This window comes from Chanodichthys erythropterus, chromosome 12 (assembly GCF_024489055.1).
Source record: "Chanodichthys erythropterus isolate Z2021 chromosome 12, ASM2448905v1, whole genome shotgun sequence".
Taxonomy (NCBI): domain Eukaryota; kingdom Metazoa; phylum Chordata; class Actinopteri; order Cypriniformes; family Xenocyprididae; genus Chanodichthys; species Chanodichthys erythropterus.
In genome coordinates, this window is record NC_090232.1 from 1,458,544 (window position 1) to 1,479,281 (window position 20,738).

At 35.4% G+C, this 20,738-nt stretch overlaps 3 protein-coding genes across 3 annotated transcripts; 2 read left to right on the top strand and 1 right to left on the bottom strand.

Annotated features, from left to right (window-relative positions):
* Window positions 1–2,764: 2,764 nt before the first annotated feature.
* si:ch73-41e3.7 (uncharacterized protein LOC572312 homolog) lies at window positions 2,765–4,866 on the bottom strand. Its single transcript, XM_067405069.1, has one exon. It carries the CDS (start codon window positions 3,694–3,696, stop codon window positions 2,785–2,787), a length of 912 nt encoding a protein of 303 aa, XP_067261170.1. The 5' UTR covers window positions 3,697–4,866; the 3' UTR covers window positions 2,765–2,784.
* A 353-nt stretch (window positions 4,867–5,219) lies between these two features.
* Window positions 5,220–8,789, top strand: mrpl16 (mitochondrial ribosomal protein L16). Its single transcript, XM_067403984.1, has 5 exons — window positions 5,220–5,413; window positions 5,644–5,715; window positions 5,789–5,937; window positions 6,017–6,310; window positions 8,301–8,789. Exons 1-5 carry the CDS (start codon window positions 5,356–5,358, stop codon window positions 8,490–8,492), a joined length of 765 nt encoding a protein of 254 aa, XP_067260085.1. The 5' UTR covers window positions 5,220–5,355; the 3' UTR covers window positions 8,493–8,789.
* A 931-nt stretch (window positions 8,790–9,720) lies between these two features.
* Window positions 9,721–20,559, top strand: cenpq (centromere protein Q). Its single transcript, XM_067403858.1, has 9 exons — window positions 9,721–9,752; window positions 11,243–11,332; window positions 14,645–14,699; window positions 15,810–15,915; window positions 16,014–16,082; window positions 16,373–16,502; window positions 16,574–16,693; window positions 16,804–16,881; window positions 20,407–20,559. The coding sequence occupies exons 2-9, from the start codon at window positions 11,252–11,254 to the stop codon at window positions 20,557–20,559; spliced, it is 792 nt and encodes a 263-aa protein (XP_067259959.1). The 5' UTR covers window positions 9,721–9,752; window positions 11,243–11,251.
* Window positions 20,560–20,738: the final 179 nt, after the last annotated feature.

Below are 20,738 nucleotides of genomic sequence, written 5' to 3' on the forward strand. Positions count from 1 at the left end.
CAGCAAGTTTACTATTCAGGGAGAACGAATGCATTGTGCAGTTAATGAAAATGCTGAGAAGAATAGAGATGGTGAAGTAGTTGATGGGTTTTTGGAACAGTAAGCTTCTGTTGATGTTGTGATGGTTTCAAAATATCTTAAAATACAAGGGGAAAACTGGTGAAAGTAAAACCATGGGTGAAAGTGTTCCTGTTGATTGCTTTGTCAAAATCGAGAAATCAAGCGGAAAGTGATGTGGAAGAGATGGAACAGTACGAGTCCGATGGAGAGGGTTTTTAAAAAAAAAATGCAAACGATGGTTAGTTTTGATTTGTTGGACGAACAGAAAATGGTATAATTTGAGAAAACATGTCACAGCACTGAAAAAGATTTCCAAGTCAAATAAAACTAGCATATAAAACAAGGCAAACAAAAAGAAAAGTGATGTCAATCTTTATCATGTTGCACATCTGGCATTTATTTTTTTCTGTTTTTTTTTTTTTTTTTCTACGGAGAGTTTAAGAGTGTGGGCTCTTTAAAGATGCAGGGGTAGTACGGGGTGGAGTTCCCTCTGGTGGCAATCAAAGGCAGTGCAGCTGGAGACTGACAGCCTCCATCATATATATATATGTATCACTATTTCTATTTGCATTATTGCATATTTAATAGCTTATAAATGCTTAATTAAATAAGAACATATATATTTATATATTTTATGTATTTTTATTTTCTGTGTGTATTTTAATACATGAATGTTTCAATTTAATTAAAAGTAAATACATAAATTCAATTTAATTAAAAGTAAAATCATGAAAATGATGCGAAGTAGCCTCTCATGTAGAGTATTAGAGTAAACACAGTCGTGTTTGTGTTGATTGACAGCTGTCAAAGACGGCTCATGATCTGAGTAACATGGCGAGTGTTTATCTGGTGGATGTGGACACGGCGCCGGTATATACCAGATACTTCGACATCAGCTTCATTCCCTCAACAGTGTTCAACGGGCAGCACATGATGGTCGACTACGGGTGAGGATTGACAAAACATCATCATCTGCCCTCCGTTTATATTTAGATTTACAAGAACCGCTAATTTTCTCGTGAATCTCATTTGCCTTTGATCTTATTAATCATTTGGCTCTGACCCAGAGAGAAACAGGATGTTTTCTGCTGCAGCACAGGATATGTGGTTAAAGTGAGAAGTTACTTTTTTGTAAAACTACATTTAAGTTCTGCTGAGACGATGTTTCCAAAGACCAACAAGACAGATGAAACGATCAGAGCTGTTCAGAGAAGACGCATTACTGTGAAAACATGCTAAAACATGTTGAAACATGCTATAAACATACTAAATCATGCTAAAACATGTTAGCAATGTGTTCACCATCTTAGAAACATGTTAGCAGTTACATCAGGGTAGAAACATACTAGGCGTGTGTTAAAACATGTTAGCAATGCTGCATCGTGGTAGAAACATGCTAGAAAAACATAGTAAATCATGTTAGAAACATGTTAACAATGTGTCAGTGTGTCAATGTTGAAACATGCTACACCGTATTAAATCATGCTACAATGTTAACAATGTGCTGATCATGTTAGATCATGTTTCTAATACTAGAAACATGCTAAAGCATGCTAGCAACATGTTAAAACATGTTACCAATGTGTTAAATAATGCTAGAAACATGCTAACAATGTGTTAAATCATGCCAGCAACATGTAAAAACATGTTACCAATGTATTAAATAAAGCTAGAAAAATGCTAGTAGCCTGTTAAATCATGCAAGCAACATGTTAAAACATGTTATCAACGTGTTAAATACTAGAAACATGCTAGCTGTGTGCTAAAGCATGCTAGCAACATGTTAAAACATGTTACCTATGTGTTAAATAATGCTAGAAACATGCTACCAGCGTTCAAATAATGCTAACAATGTTAAAACATGTTACCAATGTGCTAAATAATGCTGGAAACATGCTAGTAGCCTGTTAAATCATGCAAGCAACATGTTAAACATGTTATCAATGTGTTAAATAATACAAGAAACATGCTAGCAGCATGTTAAATCATGGTAGCAACATGTTAAAACATGTTACCAATGTTTGAATAATGCTAGAAACATGCTAGTAGCCTGCTAAATCATGCAAACAACATGTTAAAACATGTTATCAATGTTCTAAATAATACTAGAAACATGTTAGCAGCATGCTAAATCATGCTAGCAACATGTTAAAACATGTTACCAATGTTTGAATAATGCTAGAAACATGTTAGTAGCATGCTAAATCATGCCAGCAACATGTTAAAACATGTTACCAATGTATTAAATAATCCTAGAAAAATGCTAGTAGCCTGTTAAATCATGCAAGCAACATATTAAAACATGTTATCAATGTGCCAAATAATACTAGAAACATGTTAGCAGCATGCTAAATCATGTTAGCAACATGTTAAAACATGTTACCAATGTTTGAATAATGCTAGAAACATGCTAGCAGTGTTCAAACCATGCCAGCAACGTTAAAACGTGTTACCAATGTGCTATATAATGCTAGAAACATGCTAGCAATGTGTTAAAACATGATACCAATGTGTTAAATAATGCTAAAAAATGCTAGCAGCGTGCTAAATAATACAAGCAATATGTTAAAACATGCTAGCATCTTTTTGGGTGAACTAACCTTTTAACACAATGATGTGCACTGATAAATAATTTATCATAAACACTGCAATATTCCATAAAAAACAAGAATATAAAGGACAGAAATGATCATTGTGATGCAAGTCAATTTATTTGAGATTTGGTCAGTGATCAGCGTTGTTATTTTGCTCGTTCGCACGGCTCTTGCTCCTGGTGATGATCTCGAAGGGAGTCGGTTCGGCTTTAGGTTTGATCATCTTGGCGAAGAAGCGGAATACAGACTCCATGCAGACGGTGGGCGCAGAGTCATGGCATTGAGTTCCTGCGGACATCTGCGTGCAGCCGGCCTTCAGCGAGCCCACGGAGCGATTCAGAGGCTTCGTGCTGAGAATCCATGTTCTGGAGTGGGATTTCAGCCAGTCACGTCCGGCGTTCCCCAGTGGCTGGTGCCAAAGGCTGTGGGACGAATCCAGGAAAGCCACGGCCTTCACACGCCGCTGAACCTCCTCCAGCTGACGGCACAGCAGATCCACAAATGCCAGGCCTCCATATCCATGTGCAACCACAAAGACGTGCTCGGCAGAGCTCTGGGAAACCAGGCATTCCCAAACCAACCGAACGTGATGTTCTTGAGTTCGCATGCCCTCATTGGGGTTCGTCAGGATAACGGCACATGATTCCAGCGAAGCCCAGCGCAGGTACGGGATCTGACTGCCTCGCTCCAGACCGCCGTGGGCCGCGAGCTTCCAACTCCACACGCCGCTCCGAACTGTTCCCCAATCCTGGATCAGAACCAAAAGACTCCCAGGATGCTCCAGTGCTCCTGGACTCATGAATACAAAACTGCCGTCCTCCAGATTCTCCCTGATAAGCCGAAACTTTCTTTCTAAGAGGCCGTACACGTGCTGGGTGATGTAGAGACACAGGCTCCGATGCTCCCGCTCGGTTTCATGGGCGTCGTGTAGTTTGAAGGAAAACCTGTAGGGTTCGGAGGTTTCTCTGTGCCGCAGGTGACCGTCCTCGGAAAATGAGTACGGAAAATCAGATTGAATTGGATTTTGGCTTGCCTCCAACATCTTATGGGACCTGAGATATGAATATGCACAACATTTAGGATCATGTCAAAAAAATTCACCTTTGATCACGGAATATAAACTACATCTTACCATATATTCACATAGAAAACTGCTGTTTTGAATTCTAATAATATTTCAGAATTTTTACTGTATTTTGATCAAATAAATGCAGCCTTGATGAGCAGAACAGACTTTTGATGGTAATGTATCTTTATAATCTATAATTAAGTTGGCTTGGGAATGTATCTATCTATCTCTCTATCTATCTCTCTATCTCTCTATCTATCTATCAATCATAACATCCACCCAGAACACCATGGCAACTGCCTAGCAACCACACAAATCACCCTGGCAACATCCTAGCAACCAGCCTGAATACCCTAGCAACCTCATAGCAACACCCTAGCAACCACCCAGAATACCTTAGCAACCGCATAGCAACACCTAGAATACCTTAGCAACTGCATAGCAACACCTTAGCAACCACCCTTAGTACCATAGCAACCGCATAGCAACACCTTAGCAACCACCCCAAGTATCCAACTGCATAGCAAAACCCTAGTGACCACTCAGTTTACCCTAGCAACCACATAGCAACACCTTAGCAACCACCCTGGGTACCCTAGCAACCGCATAGCAACCACTCAGAATACCTTAACAACCGTATAGCAACACCCTAGCAGCCAGCCCTAGTACCTTAGCAACCACATAAAAACACCTTAGCAACCACCTTGAGTACCCTGACTCATCTATCTATCTATCTATCTATGTACTAAACTAAAACAAACCTTCAAACTGAAAACTTTCAAACTTTTTGGACCGGCTTTTTCAAGCCAACTTAAAGTTTGTCTCGATGAACTTTTTCATCTAGTTCATCATTGCACTGTAAATGAAAGCACTTGTTTCATATATTTACCTGAGAAATATTACCTATAGTTAACACTGTAGTCTGAGGACTAGATAAAGTTTTACCTGATTTCTGTTCCTGACTGCTGAGATGTGTGAATATGTAAATGATCAGTGATCATGTGACAGGTGTCGCCGATTGTCATTAGGGCGTGGCTTCACATGTTAAATTGTGCACCAAACTGCAGTGTACTATTTCTTAAAAATAATATTTGAACAATTTGGAAATTTTCAAATGTTAGAATGTTACATTAAATGTCCTAAAATTCAGTCTAGTTATCATCTCAGAGAATAAATTTGGCATTTTTGGTAGAATAACTGTTTAAGAAAGAAACGTTGCAGATGTTGGATATATTATACACGTGCACATATTTGACAAAAGTAGTAGGACATGAGGAAATTGCATGCACAAAGTATGCATACTGTGCGCAATTTAATTTTTATATACTAGATAAATATTTATATGCTGATTTAATAATACTTTGCAACTATTTCCCATTTAATTGTTTAGTATATTTATTTATTTGCTTACTTTCAAACTACCACCATCTGAAATAAACACGAATTAACACGCGGAACGGATCATGCGCGCGACTGCATCCACCGGCGGACTTTCACCGACGCACCGGATGTTGATCAAACATGGCAGCGACCTTGTGGATCCGCGAGACTCTGCTATGAATCATAATAAGAAGAAATGAAGATTAATGCATGTTTATATTTCGTATATATAATTAATCTCAAGAATCAGTCATGTTCTCAGCACTGAAGAACGTGTTTTTGGGTTTTGTCCGGACATCAAGCCAGCCAGGTAGATTCAAGACCAATTATTTTACATATATTAATAGTTTTATCTTCCATTAGTATCACTAACAAATAAAATGACACATAGTATGGCGCAACTATAGTTTTTGGACACGTGTACATGGTATTTTTACTATCTTAACTCATGAATATGGCACTACAGTACTGGTTTGCATTAGTCTGATGATATTTGACCCACTGAACTTGTTAACTGGCAGCTGAACTCTTTCTCTTCAGATGTCCTGCAGAACAACATGAAGGTCCTGTCAGCGGGACTGAGGACTTATGAAGTTCCACCGGACTTCAGCGGTAATGATGGTTCATGGTGCTGTTTTATTCTGATGAATCGTGCAGCGATTGACTGTGTTTTTCTCCCTCACAGACATTGTTCTTCCAGAGAAGCCGAAACTGAAATTCCTGGAAAAGGTCCCGAATTTGAAACAAGCAAAGAAGGAGATGAAGAAGCTGCGTGACATCCAGGGGCCGGCCAAAAGCGCCACTACCTTCACCAAAGGACAGTACGGCATTGTGGTCCGTATCTTTGCATCTTATTTTGAAATGGTGCATGTTTGTAAATAGCCTCATTATTGTCACATGTCTCTGTCTGCAGGCTCTGGGCGGAGGATACTTGCACTGGGGTCACATGGAGATGATGCGGCTCACCATCAACCGCCGCATCGATCCCAGCACCACGTTTGCGCTGTGGCGCTTCAGGGCGCCTCACAAACCCATCACCCGGAAAGGACTGGGTCAGCGCATGGGCGGCGGGAAAGGTGCCATCGACCACTACGTGACTCCGGTGAAGTGCGGCCGGCTGGTAGTAGAGGTCGGAGGTCGCGTCGAGCTGGGCGAGGTGGAGGCGGTGCTCACGGAAGTGGCCAAGAAGCTGCCTTTTCCAGCCAAGGTTTGTTCTTCTGAGCAGCTTCAGTTTCACCCACACAACTTCCTCTTAATGCTTTTTCATAATCGGCTGTTTCTGCAAAAATATGTGGCAATAACGCGGAAATTGTTGAGTAATGTCTATGGAGAACATGCTGTTTACCCTCTGGTAGCCCTGTTTACATTTTTAAAAAGTGTTTTACTTAAATTTTTCTAATTAAATTTTGATTCAAATTATTGCTAACAAAATGCTTTCGTTCACAACTGACTGTAATCATAACTGCAAAAACTGACATTTCAAACAAGATTGTTTTTGATAATGTGTAAGTATATATTCAAATGCAAATCTTGTAAAAACTTGTAATTATGTCTGAAAACACTGTTCTCAACGATTAGGGATTGCACAACTCTGTTTATGTATTTAAATGAATATTTGATATTACATATGATTTTCTTTATTTCTTTCCACCAGCACCAATTTTTTATTAAATCACTTTTTATATGGCATTAATTGAAAAAAAAAAGTATAATTTGTTTTTATGAGATTTTTATTATTTTATATAGAAATAAATGGTGCATAAATTAGACGTAAATGTTGTTTAGTACCATGAAATCTCTTAAAAATACAAAATATTAAAGAATATATATTATGGGACTAAATTATAGTACATTCATTTCAAATACATTTGTTTAATTTTAACTAAAATACTGCATTAATTGATAAGAAGTTTTTTAGTAAACTACAAATAGTTTTTTTTTTAATAATATTTGTATTATTTTATAAATATTATTTAGTAAATATTGTTCAATACCATGTATTCCCTTATAAATACAAAATATTAAAGAATAAATATATATAGAAATAAATAGAATAGAAAATAGGAATTTATATATATATATATATATATATATATATATATATATATATATATATATATATATATATATAAATATACAATAAATGGTACTAATAAATATATATATATATATATATTAGTACCATGAAATCTCTACAAAATATTAAAAAATACATTTTAGGGGACTAAATTATAGTACATTCATTTCAAATACATTTGCTTTATAACTTAAATACTGCATACATTTTTGTGATATTTGTATTATAAAATAATACCAATCATATAGTTTTTAACAATTTATATTGTTTTTTTCCCCAATTAATTCAGTAAAATATTTGTATTATTTTTATCTAGAAATAAATGGTGCATAAATTAGAAGTAAATATTGTTTAATACCATGAAATCCCCTCAAAACACAAAATATAAAAGAATAAATATTATGGGACTAAATTATAGTACATTCATTTCAAATACATTTGTTTAATTTTAACTAAAATACTGCATTAATTGAAAAGAAGCAGTATAAATAGTTTTTTTTAATAATATTTTTATTATTTTATATAATTATAAAATAATACAACTCATATATTTTCCCAGGGAAAGCAAGAACTGCTAAAATATGCATCTTAAATGCAACGTAAGTCGCTTGGGTTAAAAGCATCTGCCAAATTCATGAATGTAAATGTAGAAATAAATGGCGCATAAATTAGAGGTAAATATTGTTTAGTACCATGAAATCCCCTCAAAATACAAATATTAAAGAATAAATATTATGGGACTAAATTAAATTACATTATTTTAAAATAAAATGCTCTGTTTTTAACTTAAAAACAATTTATACTGTTTTTTTTCCCCCCAATTAATTCAGTATTTATGTATTTGTATTATTTAATACAGAAATAAATGGTGCATAAATTAGAAATAAGTATTGTTTACTTACCATGAAATTCCCTCTAAACACAAAATATTAAAGAATAAATATTTTGGAATTAAAATATAGTACATACATTTCATTAAAAGTAAGTTTTGACTGCCAGGATCAGAAGTGTGAACCCAGACTTAAGAGTTAAATATGGAAGTTTTTCTGAGAAACAGGTTTTGATTTGTACAAGCACTCAGTAAATGGTCAGAACACATGTGTCTGTGTTTCTGGTGAAGGTGGTGAGCAGGGAGAGTCTGGCGGCGCTGCATCAGGAACAGGCCGAACGCGAGACCAACAACCAAAACCCCTGGACCTTCCAGAGGGTCGCGCGGGCCAACATGCTGGGCATTCGCAAAGTCCTGAGCCCGTTCGACATTCACAATCACGGACGCTACGCTGGGAAGTTTTTCTACCCCAAAAGGGTGTAGTGTGTTTGAGATAACACCTCAGAACTATAATGTCAGCAGACATAAGATGGGCAGGATGTGGTGTGCTAATATCCTGAATGTTATCACTCTCTTTTGAGTGGTCTGTCATTTACTTATCAGACACGTTCTGCAAGACTTGCAGGTTTCATAACAGTGATAGACACACGAAGATCACCTGTTTACTTGATATGCTCTTTTATCAAACATGGAGTTTTGAGTGAGAAAATGTTAAGTGCTGTATAAATGTTAAATACAATATGTAAGGCAAATAAATGTGGTTTCTTTGTAGTTTGGCTTGAGTTGTTTTGTATATGGGACACTACACTATTTTATAGAAGACATAAGTTGAAATTATGAGAGATAAAGTAATATTACATAAGTAAAAATTGTGAATGATAATTAGATGAGTTAAATTAAGATTTGGTATGCCACAGTTATGATTTTTTTTTTGTTTTTGTCACAAGTATGACTTTTTATTGCAATTTTGAATAAACGGTCAAAATTATGGCTTAGTATGTAATAATATTGGCTTTTATGTGGTAATTTTGACTTTGTCAAAAATATAAAATATGACATAAAATATCAAAATATGTCAATTGTGAATAAAAAGTCAAAATTATGGCTTAGTATGTTATAATATTGGCTTTTATGTGGTAATTTTGACTTTGTCAAAAATATAAAATATGACATAAATATCAAAATATGTCAATTATGAATAAAAAGTCAAAATTATGGCTTAGTATGTTATAATATTGCCTTTTTATTTGGTAATTTTGACTTTTTATGTCAAAACAATATGACAAATATCAAAAAATGTCAATCATGAATAAAAAGTCGAAATTATGGCCTAGTATGTTATTGGCTTTTTATGTGGTAATTTTGACTTTTTATGTCAAAAATATAAAATGAAAATATAAAATATCAAAATATGTCAATTATGAATAAAAAGTCAAAATGATGGCTTAGTATGTCATAATAGTGACTTTTTATGTCATAAATATAACTTGGCGTCATTCACCAAAGCATTATTTTTTTCTTATGTGGCGGAAATGAGCTTCCATATTATTTTGTTTTATATAAAATACATTTTATGTTAAAACTGTATTACAGATGTAATATAAAAATGAATCCAAACGAGAAGTTTTAATGAAAAGAAAGTTATCAAACAACAGCACGTGGTACAAGAAGGAAGTGTCAGTTCTCTCAGCGCATGCGCAGTTCAGTTCCCGCTTTGAATAGTGTGGCGCGAATCTGACTGAGGTGAGTATTGAAGAAGATGCTGTCGCGGTGGATCTGTCGTATATAGACGATTAATTAGCGCAGTTTGATTGTTTTGAACGCACAATATGTCCAGAATCGTTATAGTTTTTTCTCAGAATGTTTTCTGTGAGCTGTTTCTAAACTAACCGTGAGCGACGCGACGCGACGCGATAAAAGCAGACGCTTCCGTTCATTAACGAAGCTAAATTTGACGCGTCGCGTCGATCTCTCTAAGTTTACACAGAGTGAAAAATTCTCAAATATGTACATTATATTCATATAACATTACCATGGTACTTCAAAGAATACTATGGTATAACCCAAGCTATCAAAGAACGTTCCCACAGCTTTCACTAATGTTTTGTATATATGTTAAGATAAAACGTTATTTAAATAGTATTAATAATTTATATGCGTTCTCATGATGTTGAGAGAAATGATCATAGAACAGCGTTCTTCATGATGGTTTTACTTTAATGTTCTGAGAACAGCACTTTTGTAATATCCTTATGTGTATTTGATTATAATGTTAACCTTCTTGTAATATTACAAATAAACATTCAAAGAATGCTATATTGTGAGTAAAAATACGGTTAGTACTAACATTATTATAACCCTTTAAATAACATTCCAGTCACGACAAGAAAACTTGACATTTTAACGTTTTAGAAACGTTGCAAATCACTTTTCCCACAATTTGTTAGCTGGAGAGAAAGTTTGTTTGATGGAAAAAAAAAAAAAAAGTAAAAGTAAAATCTTGTAAATTCACTCCTATTTATTCATATCAATATGTACTTAAAGGGTTAGTTCACCCAAAAATGAAAATAACGTAATTAATTACTTACCCTCATTCCTTTCCACACCTGTAAGGCCTTTGTTAATCTTCAGAACACAAATTAAGATTTTTTTGATGAAATCCGATGGCTCAATGAGGCCTGCATAGCCAGCAATGACATTTCCTCTCTCAAGATCCATTAATGTACTAAAAACATATTTAAATCAGTTCATGTGAGTACAGTGGTTCAATATTAATATTATAAAGCGACAATAATATTTTTAGTGCGCCAAAAAAACAAAATAACGACTTATTTAGTGATGGCCGATTTCAAAACACTGCTTCAGGAAGTTTCGGAGCATTATGAATCAGCGTATCGAATCAACGGTTCGGAGCACCAAAGTCACGTGATTTCAGCAGTTTGGCTGTTTGACACGCGATCCGAATCGTGATTCAATACACTGATTCATAACGTCCAAAGCTTCCATTATATGAATCACCAATGACCACAGTTTCAGCTTAGTGCCTTTAAGCTGTCTTTGTACTTTTTCATATTTGTGTACATGCACTGTAAAGGGCCTTTCGATGTGAATGTATGTGTTTTATTTTAATCTTATGGATCTTTCTGTGGTCTTGTCTCTATAGAGAGAAGTTTTAAATGTTAGCTGGAGGTTTCCTTAAGTTTTATAGACTCAGTTTATGTTTTTCTGTGAAGCTTTTCAAGATGAAACCAGCCCGAGGATCAGGAAGGGCCTCCACACGGGGCCCCAAAGGAGCCGCAGAGAGGAAGATGCACAAACCTCAAGTGAGACAAGTGAATTTATTGTTATTTTTACTATTTATTTTGCTATTGCAGTCTTTTATTGAACATTTATATGACACTGCACACAATAAATAACATGCGTAAATAGTGTTACAGCTACAAATTATAGAAACTTAACATCCAAATATTATGCCAAATTAATCTGACAATAATATAGTTGTTTTGATATGCTCTAAATTTGATAATTTGGCTTCTAAAGTGCATCTGAAAAAGCATGTAATTGACGTTAAAATATATATATTTTTTGATCATTATAATGTTTCAAAAAATCAATCTTTAAAATACAGTGTTCATAAGAAGGAAGTAGTAAAGTGGAAATATTAAGGACTGTTACAGGCGATTGTCTTTTCTTCCTTATTGTAATGAGTAAAAAAAGGAAGTTATTTTGATTAAAGGTTACAAGACACATGAATTAAAAAAAAATAATGATGTGTACGGATAAGATTTATTTATAATAAACACTGCAATGTTGCATAAAAAATAAGAATTGTCCATTTTGATTTCAAGGTGACTTTAAAGGATTAGTTCACTTCAGAATTAAAATGTCCTGATAATTTACTCACCCCCATGTCATCCAAGATGTTCATGTCGTTCTTTCTTCAGTCGAAAAGAAATGAAGGTTTCTGAGGAAAACATTCCAGGATTTTTCTCCATATAGTGGACTTCACTGGGGTTCAACGGGTTGAAGGTCCAAATGTCAGTTTCAGTGCAGCTTCAAAGAGCTCTACATGATCCCTGAAACTGATATTTGGACCTTCAACCCATTGAACCCCAGTGAAGTCCACTATATGGAGAAAAATCCTGGAATGTTTTCCTCAGAAACCTTCATTTCTTTTCCAGTGAAGAAAGAAAGACATAAACATCTTTGATGACATGGGGGTGAGTAAATTATCAGGAAATTTTCATTCTGAAGTGAACTAATCCTTTAACCCTGAGGCTGAGGCTGATTTGGGGCCTGGAGAAGGTTTGACATGCCCTGACATTTGTTGTTCTTTCAGTTCTTCATAAACATATTAATGGAAAAAGTGTCATTACACTGTATTCAGCACAAACTAGACTACCATAATATGTGAGAAAAATGTATGTACATGTTTGTGTTTTTGAAGGAATAACGTTTATTGATGGTTATTGAAAAAAAAAAACTTAAGTCACTGAAATAAGGCCAAAAAAAGTATAGTAAATCTGTGTTTACAATACTTTAGGGTATTGGAGGTTGTAGACTAGAGTTTTTGCTTCAAAATTATGTAAAAATTATGCTGCCTACTCCTTCATATAAAACAATAGAGAGATTTAAATTTTCTAAAACATCTTTGGTCAAGAAACACAGTATGCGTGGAGGCGTGAATCATCATGAATAATGGGTGATTCTCACCTGAGAAGACAAAAGAATCGCATAAAAAGCTCTAATGAGCTGCATAAATAATGAGCTCTTTCAGTCAGGTAGGCTGTGAAAAAACCTCTGTGATCATGTCTCAAGCTCATCATGGTGTATATCAAACATACAGAAAAAAATGCAATACTGTGAAATAATATTACAATTTAAAATAATGGTATTCTATTATATACTTTAAAATATAATGTATTTCTGTGATGCAAAGTGTCTGAACAATTATGTTACCTCTGTGGCATTTCATATAGGCTTTTAGCGTAAAAGCATGCACATTTGGAGAAATATTGATGGATTCTCATATGTTTGTCAATTTTCTATACAGAGGATTAATATTTATTCAATATTTATTGTCATCACTATGAGCGCTGGATACTGTGTTTTCAATTCATACTTGCAGGTGCTCTGTGCACTTTTAGTCCACAAATTCATTTAAAGAAGAATAGGAACCAGGAACTAATGGCATGTCTTCTAGAGGTCGCTAACCATGGTTTTAACATCCAGATAAACACTTTTCAAGATAATAAATACACAATTGAGATGATGTATGCATGTTTTGACTCAGAATTTGTGTCTGAATAGCGCTGGCTCCGTGGGCGTGGCCGCATTAGTGGATAATGACCTGAATCACAGGCGTCTGACTTGTGTCTCTTTTCATAGAGATTACATAAACAGATATTTTTTGTTTTCGATTTGACTTACACGATTTAAAACCTGACATTTCAACGTTTCTTTAGACATTAGTCTAATTTTTTTGTGATTAGTATTCATAAGTTACAGTTCATTTTCTGAGAACTATCAGATTGGACTTCGTTCAGAGGGAGACGAGAGATCACGCATAATGTTAGTTTTCTTTATTTTACAAAAAGCACAACATTGTGTTTTTACTCTGAGTATACACAAATAAAAGAAGACATTCTATAGTTTCAATTGATATATTACTTATGTCTCTATGACAAAAAATGACAGAGTTTTTTTGTCTGTTTTGCTGCAACGTGAAAAAAATCCTGCAAAACGCGCCGGCGCGTTACCCGACTCCAGAGAGTTAACTTCATATTCAGTTATGTAACCTGAATTTCATGTTATGCATTAAAGGGTTAGTTCACCCAAAAATGAAAATTCTGTCATTTATTACACACCCTCATGCCGTTCCACACCCGTAAGACCTTCATTCATCTTCAGAACACAAATTTAGATATTTTTGTTCAAATCCGATGGCTCCGTGAGGCCTGAGCAATGACATTTCCTCTCTCAAGATCCATTAATGTACTAAAAACATATTTAAATCAGTTTATGTGAGTACAGTGGTTCAATATTAATATTATAAACCGACGAGAATATTTTTGGTGCGCCAAAAAAACAAAATAACAACTTATTTAGTGATGACCGATTTCAAAACACTGCTTCAGGAAGCTTTGGAGCGTTATGAATCAGTGTATCGAATCATGAATCAGCCAAACGGCTGAAATCACGTGACTTTGGCGCTCCGAACTGCAGATTCGATACACAGATTCACTGTGCTCCGATGCTTCCTGAAGCATTGTTTTGAAATTGGTCATCACTAAAAAAGTCGTTAATTTGTTTTGTTTTTTTGGTCCACCAAAAATATCCTTGTGGCTTTATAATATTAATATTAAACAACTGTACTCACATGAACTGATTTAGATATGTTTTTAGTACATTAATGGATCTTGACAGAGGAAGTGACATTACTCCCTATGAAGGCCTCACGGAGCCATCGGATTTGAACTAAAATATCTTAATTTGTGTTCTGAAGATGAACGAAGGTCTTACAGGTGTGGAACGGCATGAGGGTGAGTAATAAATGACAGAATTTTCATTTTTGGGTGAACTAACCCTTTAATAATGAAATCTGCCATATAAAATTGTTCAACTCTTTCTTTCAGAAGTCCAAGCCCACTGCTGAAGGCCCACATCTGGAGCCATCTAAAAAAAACAGCGGTAAGTTGAGCAATGATGGCAGTTGTCTGTACTTGAACACATTTGCAGACTCGTTGCGTAAAGTGAGGATATTTTGAAATTCATTTGTCAATTTGTTAAAGAAAGTTTGCCAAAAAAATCAATGGGCTACTGAAAGGGCTTTGTTTCCTCTTTCTCCGGAAATGTAAATTCTTTCATCATTTACACACACACGTACACACGTATGACTGTGTTTTCTTCAGTGAAACACTAAAGGAGAAGCAGAAGACTCATGCTGATCTTTATCATGCAATGAAAGCAGTGATCAGAAGAAAGTGGCATAAAAGTATTAAAAACATACTCCATATTACTGTTGTGAATACAGGGGAAAACTGAGTATCTTGCAAAAATATCATTGATGAGCTTGTTTCCAACACAGAATAAAAAATAAAAAAGTGTGACTTTTAATCTCACAATTCTGACTTTATATCTTGCAATTGTGAGTTTATGTCTGAAAAAAGCTAGAATTGCGATATCACAATGGCAGTTCTGGCTTTTTTCCTCAGAATTGTGATATTAACTCACAAATGTGAGAAAGCATTACCACAAAATTAAAAGAATTATACATTTTTATTTAAAGAGAGTGTTTTCTGTTAGTTTTCTTGCATTAATGACATCATTTATTTGAAGCAATTTCTTTGAAGCATTATTTCTTTAAAGCAATTAAGCAATTTTCACATTACTTTAATGCAAAAAATTTCTGCATTATAGAAAATATTTATACACATTAGTAGTTGTTTACTGCTTTAATGCTGATTTAAAATATTGAGTTACACAAATGTGAGACTTATGACAATCATGAAAGAATGGAACTTGCAAAAAAAGGTTTATTGTCAGAATTGTGAGATTAAAAAGTCGCAATTAAATTTTTTAAAATTGATTTATTCTGTGGCGGAAACAAGCTTACATTGTTCAGAGCTTGCAAATCGGGTGTGCTTCAGATTGTTTGTAGATATGCAAGTCTGAACAAAGTAAGTAAATGATGACAGATTTGGCATTTTCAGCTGATTTTTTTCTTTAAAATTGTGTCTTAATATAATTGCAGTAAAATATAGTCTGTTTTTCTGTTGTTTTTATTTCACCTGATTTCAGTTAAAACCTCAACGATGGCTAAAAAGAGTAAAAATCAGACAAATTGGAAGCCACTGACCAAGTCTTCCTTACTGGCTCTGGAGAACATGCTTAGTTTGTCGATTCTGTGAGTAACGCCATGTTATGTAATAATTATGTGCTGTGCCAGATTGCGTCATCTTCACGGTCTGATTTTGTTGTTGTTTTATCTTGCCTTTGTGTCAGATCTGTTCTGGCATTGAAAAACAAAGAAAAAGAAGAATCACAGAAGCATCTCAACCGCCTTAAAAATCAGTAAGAGACAATCTGTCAGACATCTGCTTTGGCATCCCAGCTAACAGGGAACGTTCTTGCAAGGTTCTGTGAGTTATGAGCAAACGTTCTTCCAGTAACGTTAATGGAATGTTTGTTCAGAGTCATCTGGTCTTTAATAATGTTCTCAGAACGTTAGCACAAAAACATTGTTCATAGAACTTTTTTGCAGCAATGCAATGTTCGTTTAACATTTTTAAATGTTACTAATATTTTTGTGATGTTTAGAGAATGTGAACGGGCCTTAACGCTTTCTCAATACGTTTTCGCAGGTTCCTGGCTAAGTGTGCGCAGCTTTCTGTTCCCCCAAGAAAACATGGAGACATTATGCGTGTGTCCCATCAGTTCAAAGCTGAGAGTAAGAAGTCCGAACACGGCAAGAACACGCTTGAGTCTCTAGAGGTGATTAATGAGTCAAGATGATCATTTGTTTGTGACATAACCAGACATTAATTTTTACATGAACTGTTTAGGAGAACATGGGCTCGATTGTTAGCACTCTTGAGGAGATGGAGGTGAAGACTGATCGTTTGGAGGAGAAATGCAGAATGATGAGAATCAAACTAGACGATGAAGAGGAAAAGGCACAGGAGGTTCAAGCACACTTCAGTGATTTGATGACACACAACTGGTTTCACTTAAACAGACTGTGACCGCTTCTATCTGTTGTTTTGTCATGGTGTTTAACTCTGATCTGTTCCAGTTTCTTCAACTGTCAGAACAGACTGTCCTTCGTCTTCCTGCTGTACCGTCTCGTCCTGCCAATGAGCCGACGCTACAGGTACGTCACACTTCCCTTAAGAAAATTAATCTTGGTTTTGCAACAATAAAACTGAAGAAATCATGGTTATTGTAGTTAAACTGAGGTGACCACAAACTAACCAAGGTTTTGCTACTCTAACCATAGTTTAATCGTGATATTTGTAGTAAAACTGTGGTTATAAAAATGATAATCTGCCAAAAAAACAAAACAAAACATGGTTACTACACTTTTACTATAATAAAAACATTGTTTCACTTCCTGTCAAATGAGCCCTATGAACTAAAGTCAAGATTATTTTGAACATTTAGAAGAAGTCATAGTTCATCTCAAAATCAAAAGAATAACAAATTAGGCCTTACATAAAAAGAATGTTTTCTGTTATGTTTTTTTCTTTGTTTGTTTTTTTGCATGATGACATTTTTTTTGACAATTTTCACATTACTGTAATGCAAAAAACAAACAAAACTAAAACTTTTTTAACTAAAAAAAGACTAACAATCAGGAATGAATAATGGAAATTACAAATAAAGGTTTATTGCGTTGTTCTAATTATGATTTGTGGGCAAAATATTTATTTTCCATAAAAATAATGTCACTCTAATGTTTTGACATTTACTGTAAATGCAAAAAAAAAATTCTCAATTGCATTACAGAAAATATTTAAACATGTTAGTATTTGCTTAATGTTGATTTCAATAAAAAAAATATAGTTGCAACCAGCAATTATCGGGGTTCAAGCTCTTTAAGGCCTTTAAGCACTTGCGCAAAAAGATTACATTTTATTTAGCAAGCATGTAACCACTTAAATCATAGAAGGAAAAGACCATTTACAGCCAATACAGGCAATTTACCATAGGAAATATATTGGTTTTAAAGGTTTTTAACAGTTATAGCGCCACCTATTGTCCAATCTTCAAAAATTTGGAGTACTTGTTTACAATCACATATGTCACAATTTTCGTGAAGTTCCGAATTTTCGTTTTGGAGTTTTTTGTAAGCACTTGGCCACGCCCCTTTTCTAAATGACCCAGTTATAGCTACCCAAAAGGTGAAGTTAATCTGTTTTTGATGACTTTTGACCTAGAGAGTCCCGAGAATTGTGCCGCAGTTGTTTTATCGAGGTTGAGCAAAAAACTTAGGACTAGTTCGCCAAAGTTTTTATTTTAAAATAATCTCCAGAATTTAATAAACGATTCGATGGACAACGGCGGTCCTAGAGGCAAAGTTGCTCAGAATGAGGAGTTCTACCACGTGGCACGAATGTCGTGGGCATGTGCAAAAAATTGAAACACATGAAAAACCTTGTCCGATAGCTGCTCAAACTTCATTGGCTAATGGCGGCCATATTTTTTTAGATGCACCAATGTCCTCATAACCACTCATGGCACCTCGGACAAAGACACTGTATGCAAATTTAAGCCAATTGGACTAACAGTGAAGTAGTTAAAACCGTTTTCATGTTTTTTTTGTTTTTTTTTCCCTGTTATAGCACCACCAAGTGGCCAGTCGCCACGTCCTTTTTCACATGACCACAGAATGAGCTCTTGCATAGGTGTGCTGAGTTTGGTGAAAACATCTCATTCCGCTCACAAGTTATAGGCATTTTAGGCCCCGTCCACACGGAGACGCGTTTTTGTGAATTTGCACACATTTTGTATCAGATATGTGTTTTGTCTACACAGATCCAGCGTTTTCGGAAGGTGAAACTGCTATTTTTTGAATATAGCATCTTTGCGTTTTCGTGTGGACAGCCTATCCGTATATTGTGAAACGATGATGTCATCACCCCATGTGTCGACCCTAGTCAGACGCCGCTTACAGCATAAAAGAGCAATGACAACAATAGCAGACTCTAGATGCTTGTGTTCGTAGTGCAATAAAACGTTATTTCTAAACTTTACTATAGTTTGTATAAAGCGCGCAAGGTTAATGTGCATGCTCCAAGTCTTATTCGCTATTTTAAGTGTATCTCTGTGGCAGAATTACAGCGCCACATACTGGTCTGGCATGTATACTACATCGTTTTGAGTCGTTTCAGTGGTTTCATGTGGACGCAGATATTTCTTGAGATGAGGGGGAAAAATAAAATCCGATAGGGTAAGCTCCGGCTTCGTGTGGACATAGCCTTAGTAAAAGTCGCTCCGCCCACTTTGAACGTTTTGCCGCCCCTTAGGGAATTTCAAAACGAAATTTATAATTATTGACAGACTCTGGAGAATCTCACTGGACTGGTTTGGTTCCGATTGGGACAAAAACCTAGGACTAGTTCAAAAAAGTAGTTTTTTCCAAAAAATCCAAAATACCTGAAAATTTTGACTAGCGAATCCTTGAGCCAACAATTCCAACAATAAGACACGTGAGCCTACTCCTAACGGTTCAGGAGTTATGAGCCATTTCATACTTTTGACCACTGTAGCGCCCCCATCAGGCCGATCGGGGCAAGCCTTGGTGACGTTGTTTTAAGTCTCTACGACGTACGGTTTGGTCTGCCCGATAACTTTTAAAGGAGAATGCTGATCCCTGGAAATTTTAACAAGTATAATAAAGTTTTGCACTATGCGCTTGAATCCCTAAAAAAAAAAAAAAACAAATCGCGAGAATCATGAAAGAATAATGGAAATTACAAAAAAAAAGGTTTTATTGCATTGCTGCAATTAATGATGATTTACAGGGAAAATGTTTATTTCCTGTGAAAATAATGCCATAATGCTGAAAATCTTAATATTTTCTTTATGCAAAATATCATTTCTTACTGATTTATTTTGATTTCGGGTGAATTGGGACATATTTTAGTATATTTTAGACCTTTCTCCCAACTGAGTAAGTTGTTTTGTTCACTTGGCTGCGATCTGAGTAATATCACTATTGATTTAATCACTTTGGAATTTACATTTAGATTTCACTTTGACCACAAGTCGTGTCTTGTTATAGTATCTCTGTTGATATGATAAAACATGTTATTTTGAAAACAGCCTTATGTGCCAGTTCACAGTTTAACCGCAAAAATGTGAGACGTGGTCAGTAAGGCGAGAAAAAAAAGTGTTAGACTGCAAAAGATGCAAGAAAAACAATGAAAAGTAGCTCAGTGAAATGTAAAAACTTGTTCTGTATAAACTTGCTCTTATTGCTTTATTTGAGGTTAATGAATCAACCAAGGGTGGGCATGTTCTCAGGCAGAGCCTGTCTGTGTGTTTTGACAACAGCATATCGTTTGTTCTGATAGTGAATGGTTTTGACACCTCCCTCAACACATCTTCACGGAAATGCACCCTATAGTACACAGAACTTAAAAGTCATGTTGTGAAACGTGCCTTCACCTTATATGGAACAGTAACAAACTTATACAGACAGACTTGATGCAATATTTTTCAGGAAAAGCAGTTTCAACACCAAACACTTTTTAGAAGTGTTGTGCAAGTATGCTTTTGTTAATGACAACAAATGTTTGACTAGGATCCAAAATGAAGCGGTCATTGCTGCATAATGAAGGTCAGGCAGGTGATTTGATTTGCCTGCTAAACTAGCGTGTGATTGGTCCTTCAGGAGCACCTGATGAAGATCATCCCCAATCCTCCCGCAGTGGTCAGAGCACTTCAGACGGCTCCGGCGCTCGAGGATGTGAGGGCCTTTCTGGAGCTCGCACATAAACAGGTGGATTCAGTACAAGCCGCTCATAGTGACACAGCCCTGGACTGACCTTCACAGCAGGAGAACGTTTCTTAAGCTTTACACAGACACAAACAGCTGATAAACAAAATAACTGCTTATTTATTTAAAAAATGAAAGGACTACACACCGAAATTACATTCATCTCAAGCATTAATGCAACCATCTCAACACAAACAGTGAAATTCAGAAGATTTAGCTTTCTCGGA

What these genes read in the sequence shown, in the direction of transcription:
- mrpl16 (XM_067403984.1), top strand. Translation starts at nt 5,356, where the DNA reads ATGTTCTCAGCACTGAAGAACGTGTTTTTGGGTTTTGTCCGGACATCA. An exon ending in CCGGACATCAAGCCAGCCAG is followed by an intron (nt 5,414 to 5,643) that starts GTAGATTCAAGA and finishes CTTTCTCTTCAG; the next exon opens with ATGTCCTGCAGAACAACATG. An exon ending in AGTTCCACCGGACTTCAGCG is followed by an intron (nt 5,716 to 5,788) that starts GTAATGATGGTT and finishes TCTCCCTCACAG; the next exon opens with ACATTGTTCTTCCAGAGAAG.
- si:ch73-41e3.7 (XM_067405069.1), bottom strand. Translation starts at nt 3,696, where the DNA reads ATGTTGGAGGCAAGCCAAAATCCAATTCAATCTGATTTTCCGTACTCA.
- cenpq (XM_067403858.1), top strand. Translation starts at nt 11,252, where the DNA reads ATGAAACCAGCCCGAGGATCAGGAAGGGCCTCCACACGGGGCCCCAAA. An exon ending in GGAAGATGCACAAACCTCAA is followed by an intron (nt 11,333 to 14,644) that starts GTGAGACAAGTG and finishes TCTTTCTTTCAG; the next exon opens with AAGTCCAAGCCCACTGCTGA. An exon ending in AAGAGGAAAAGGCACAGGAG is followed by an intron (nt 16,694 to 16,803) that starts GTTCAAGCACAC and finishes GATCTGTTCCAG; the next exon opens with TTTCTTCAACTGTCAGAACA.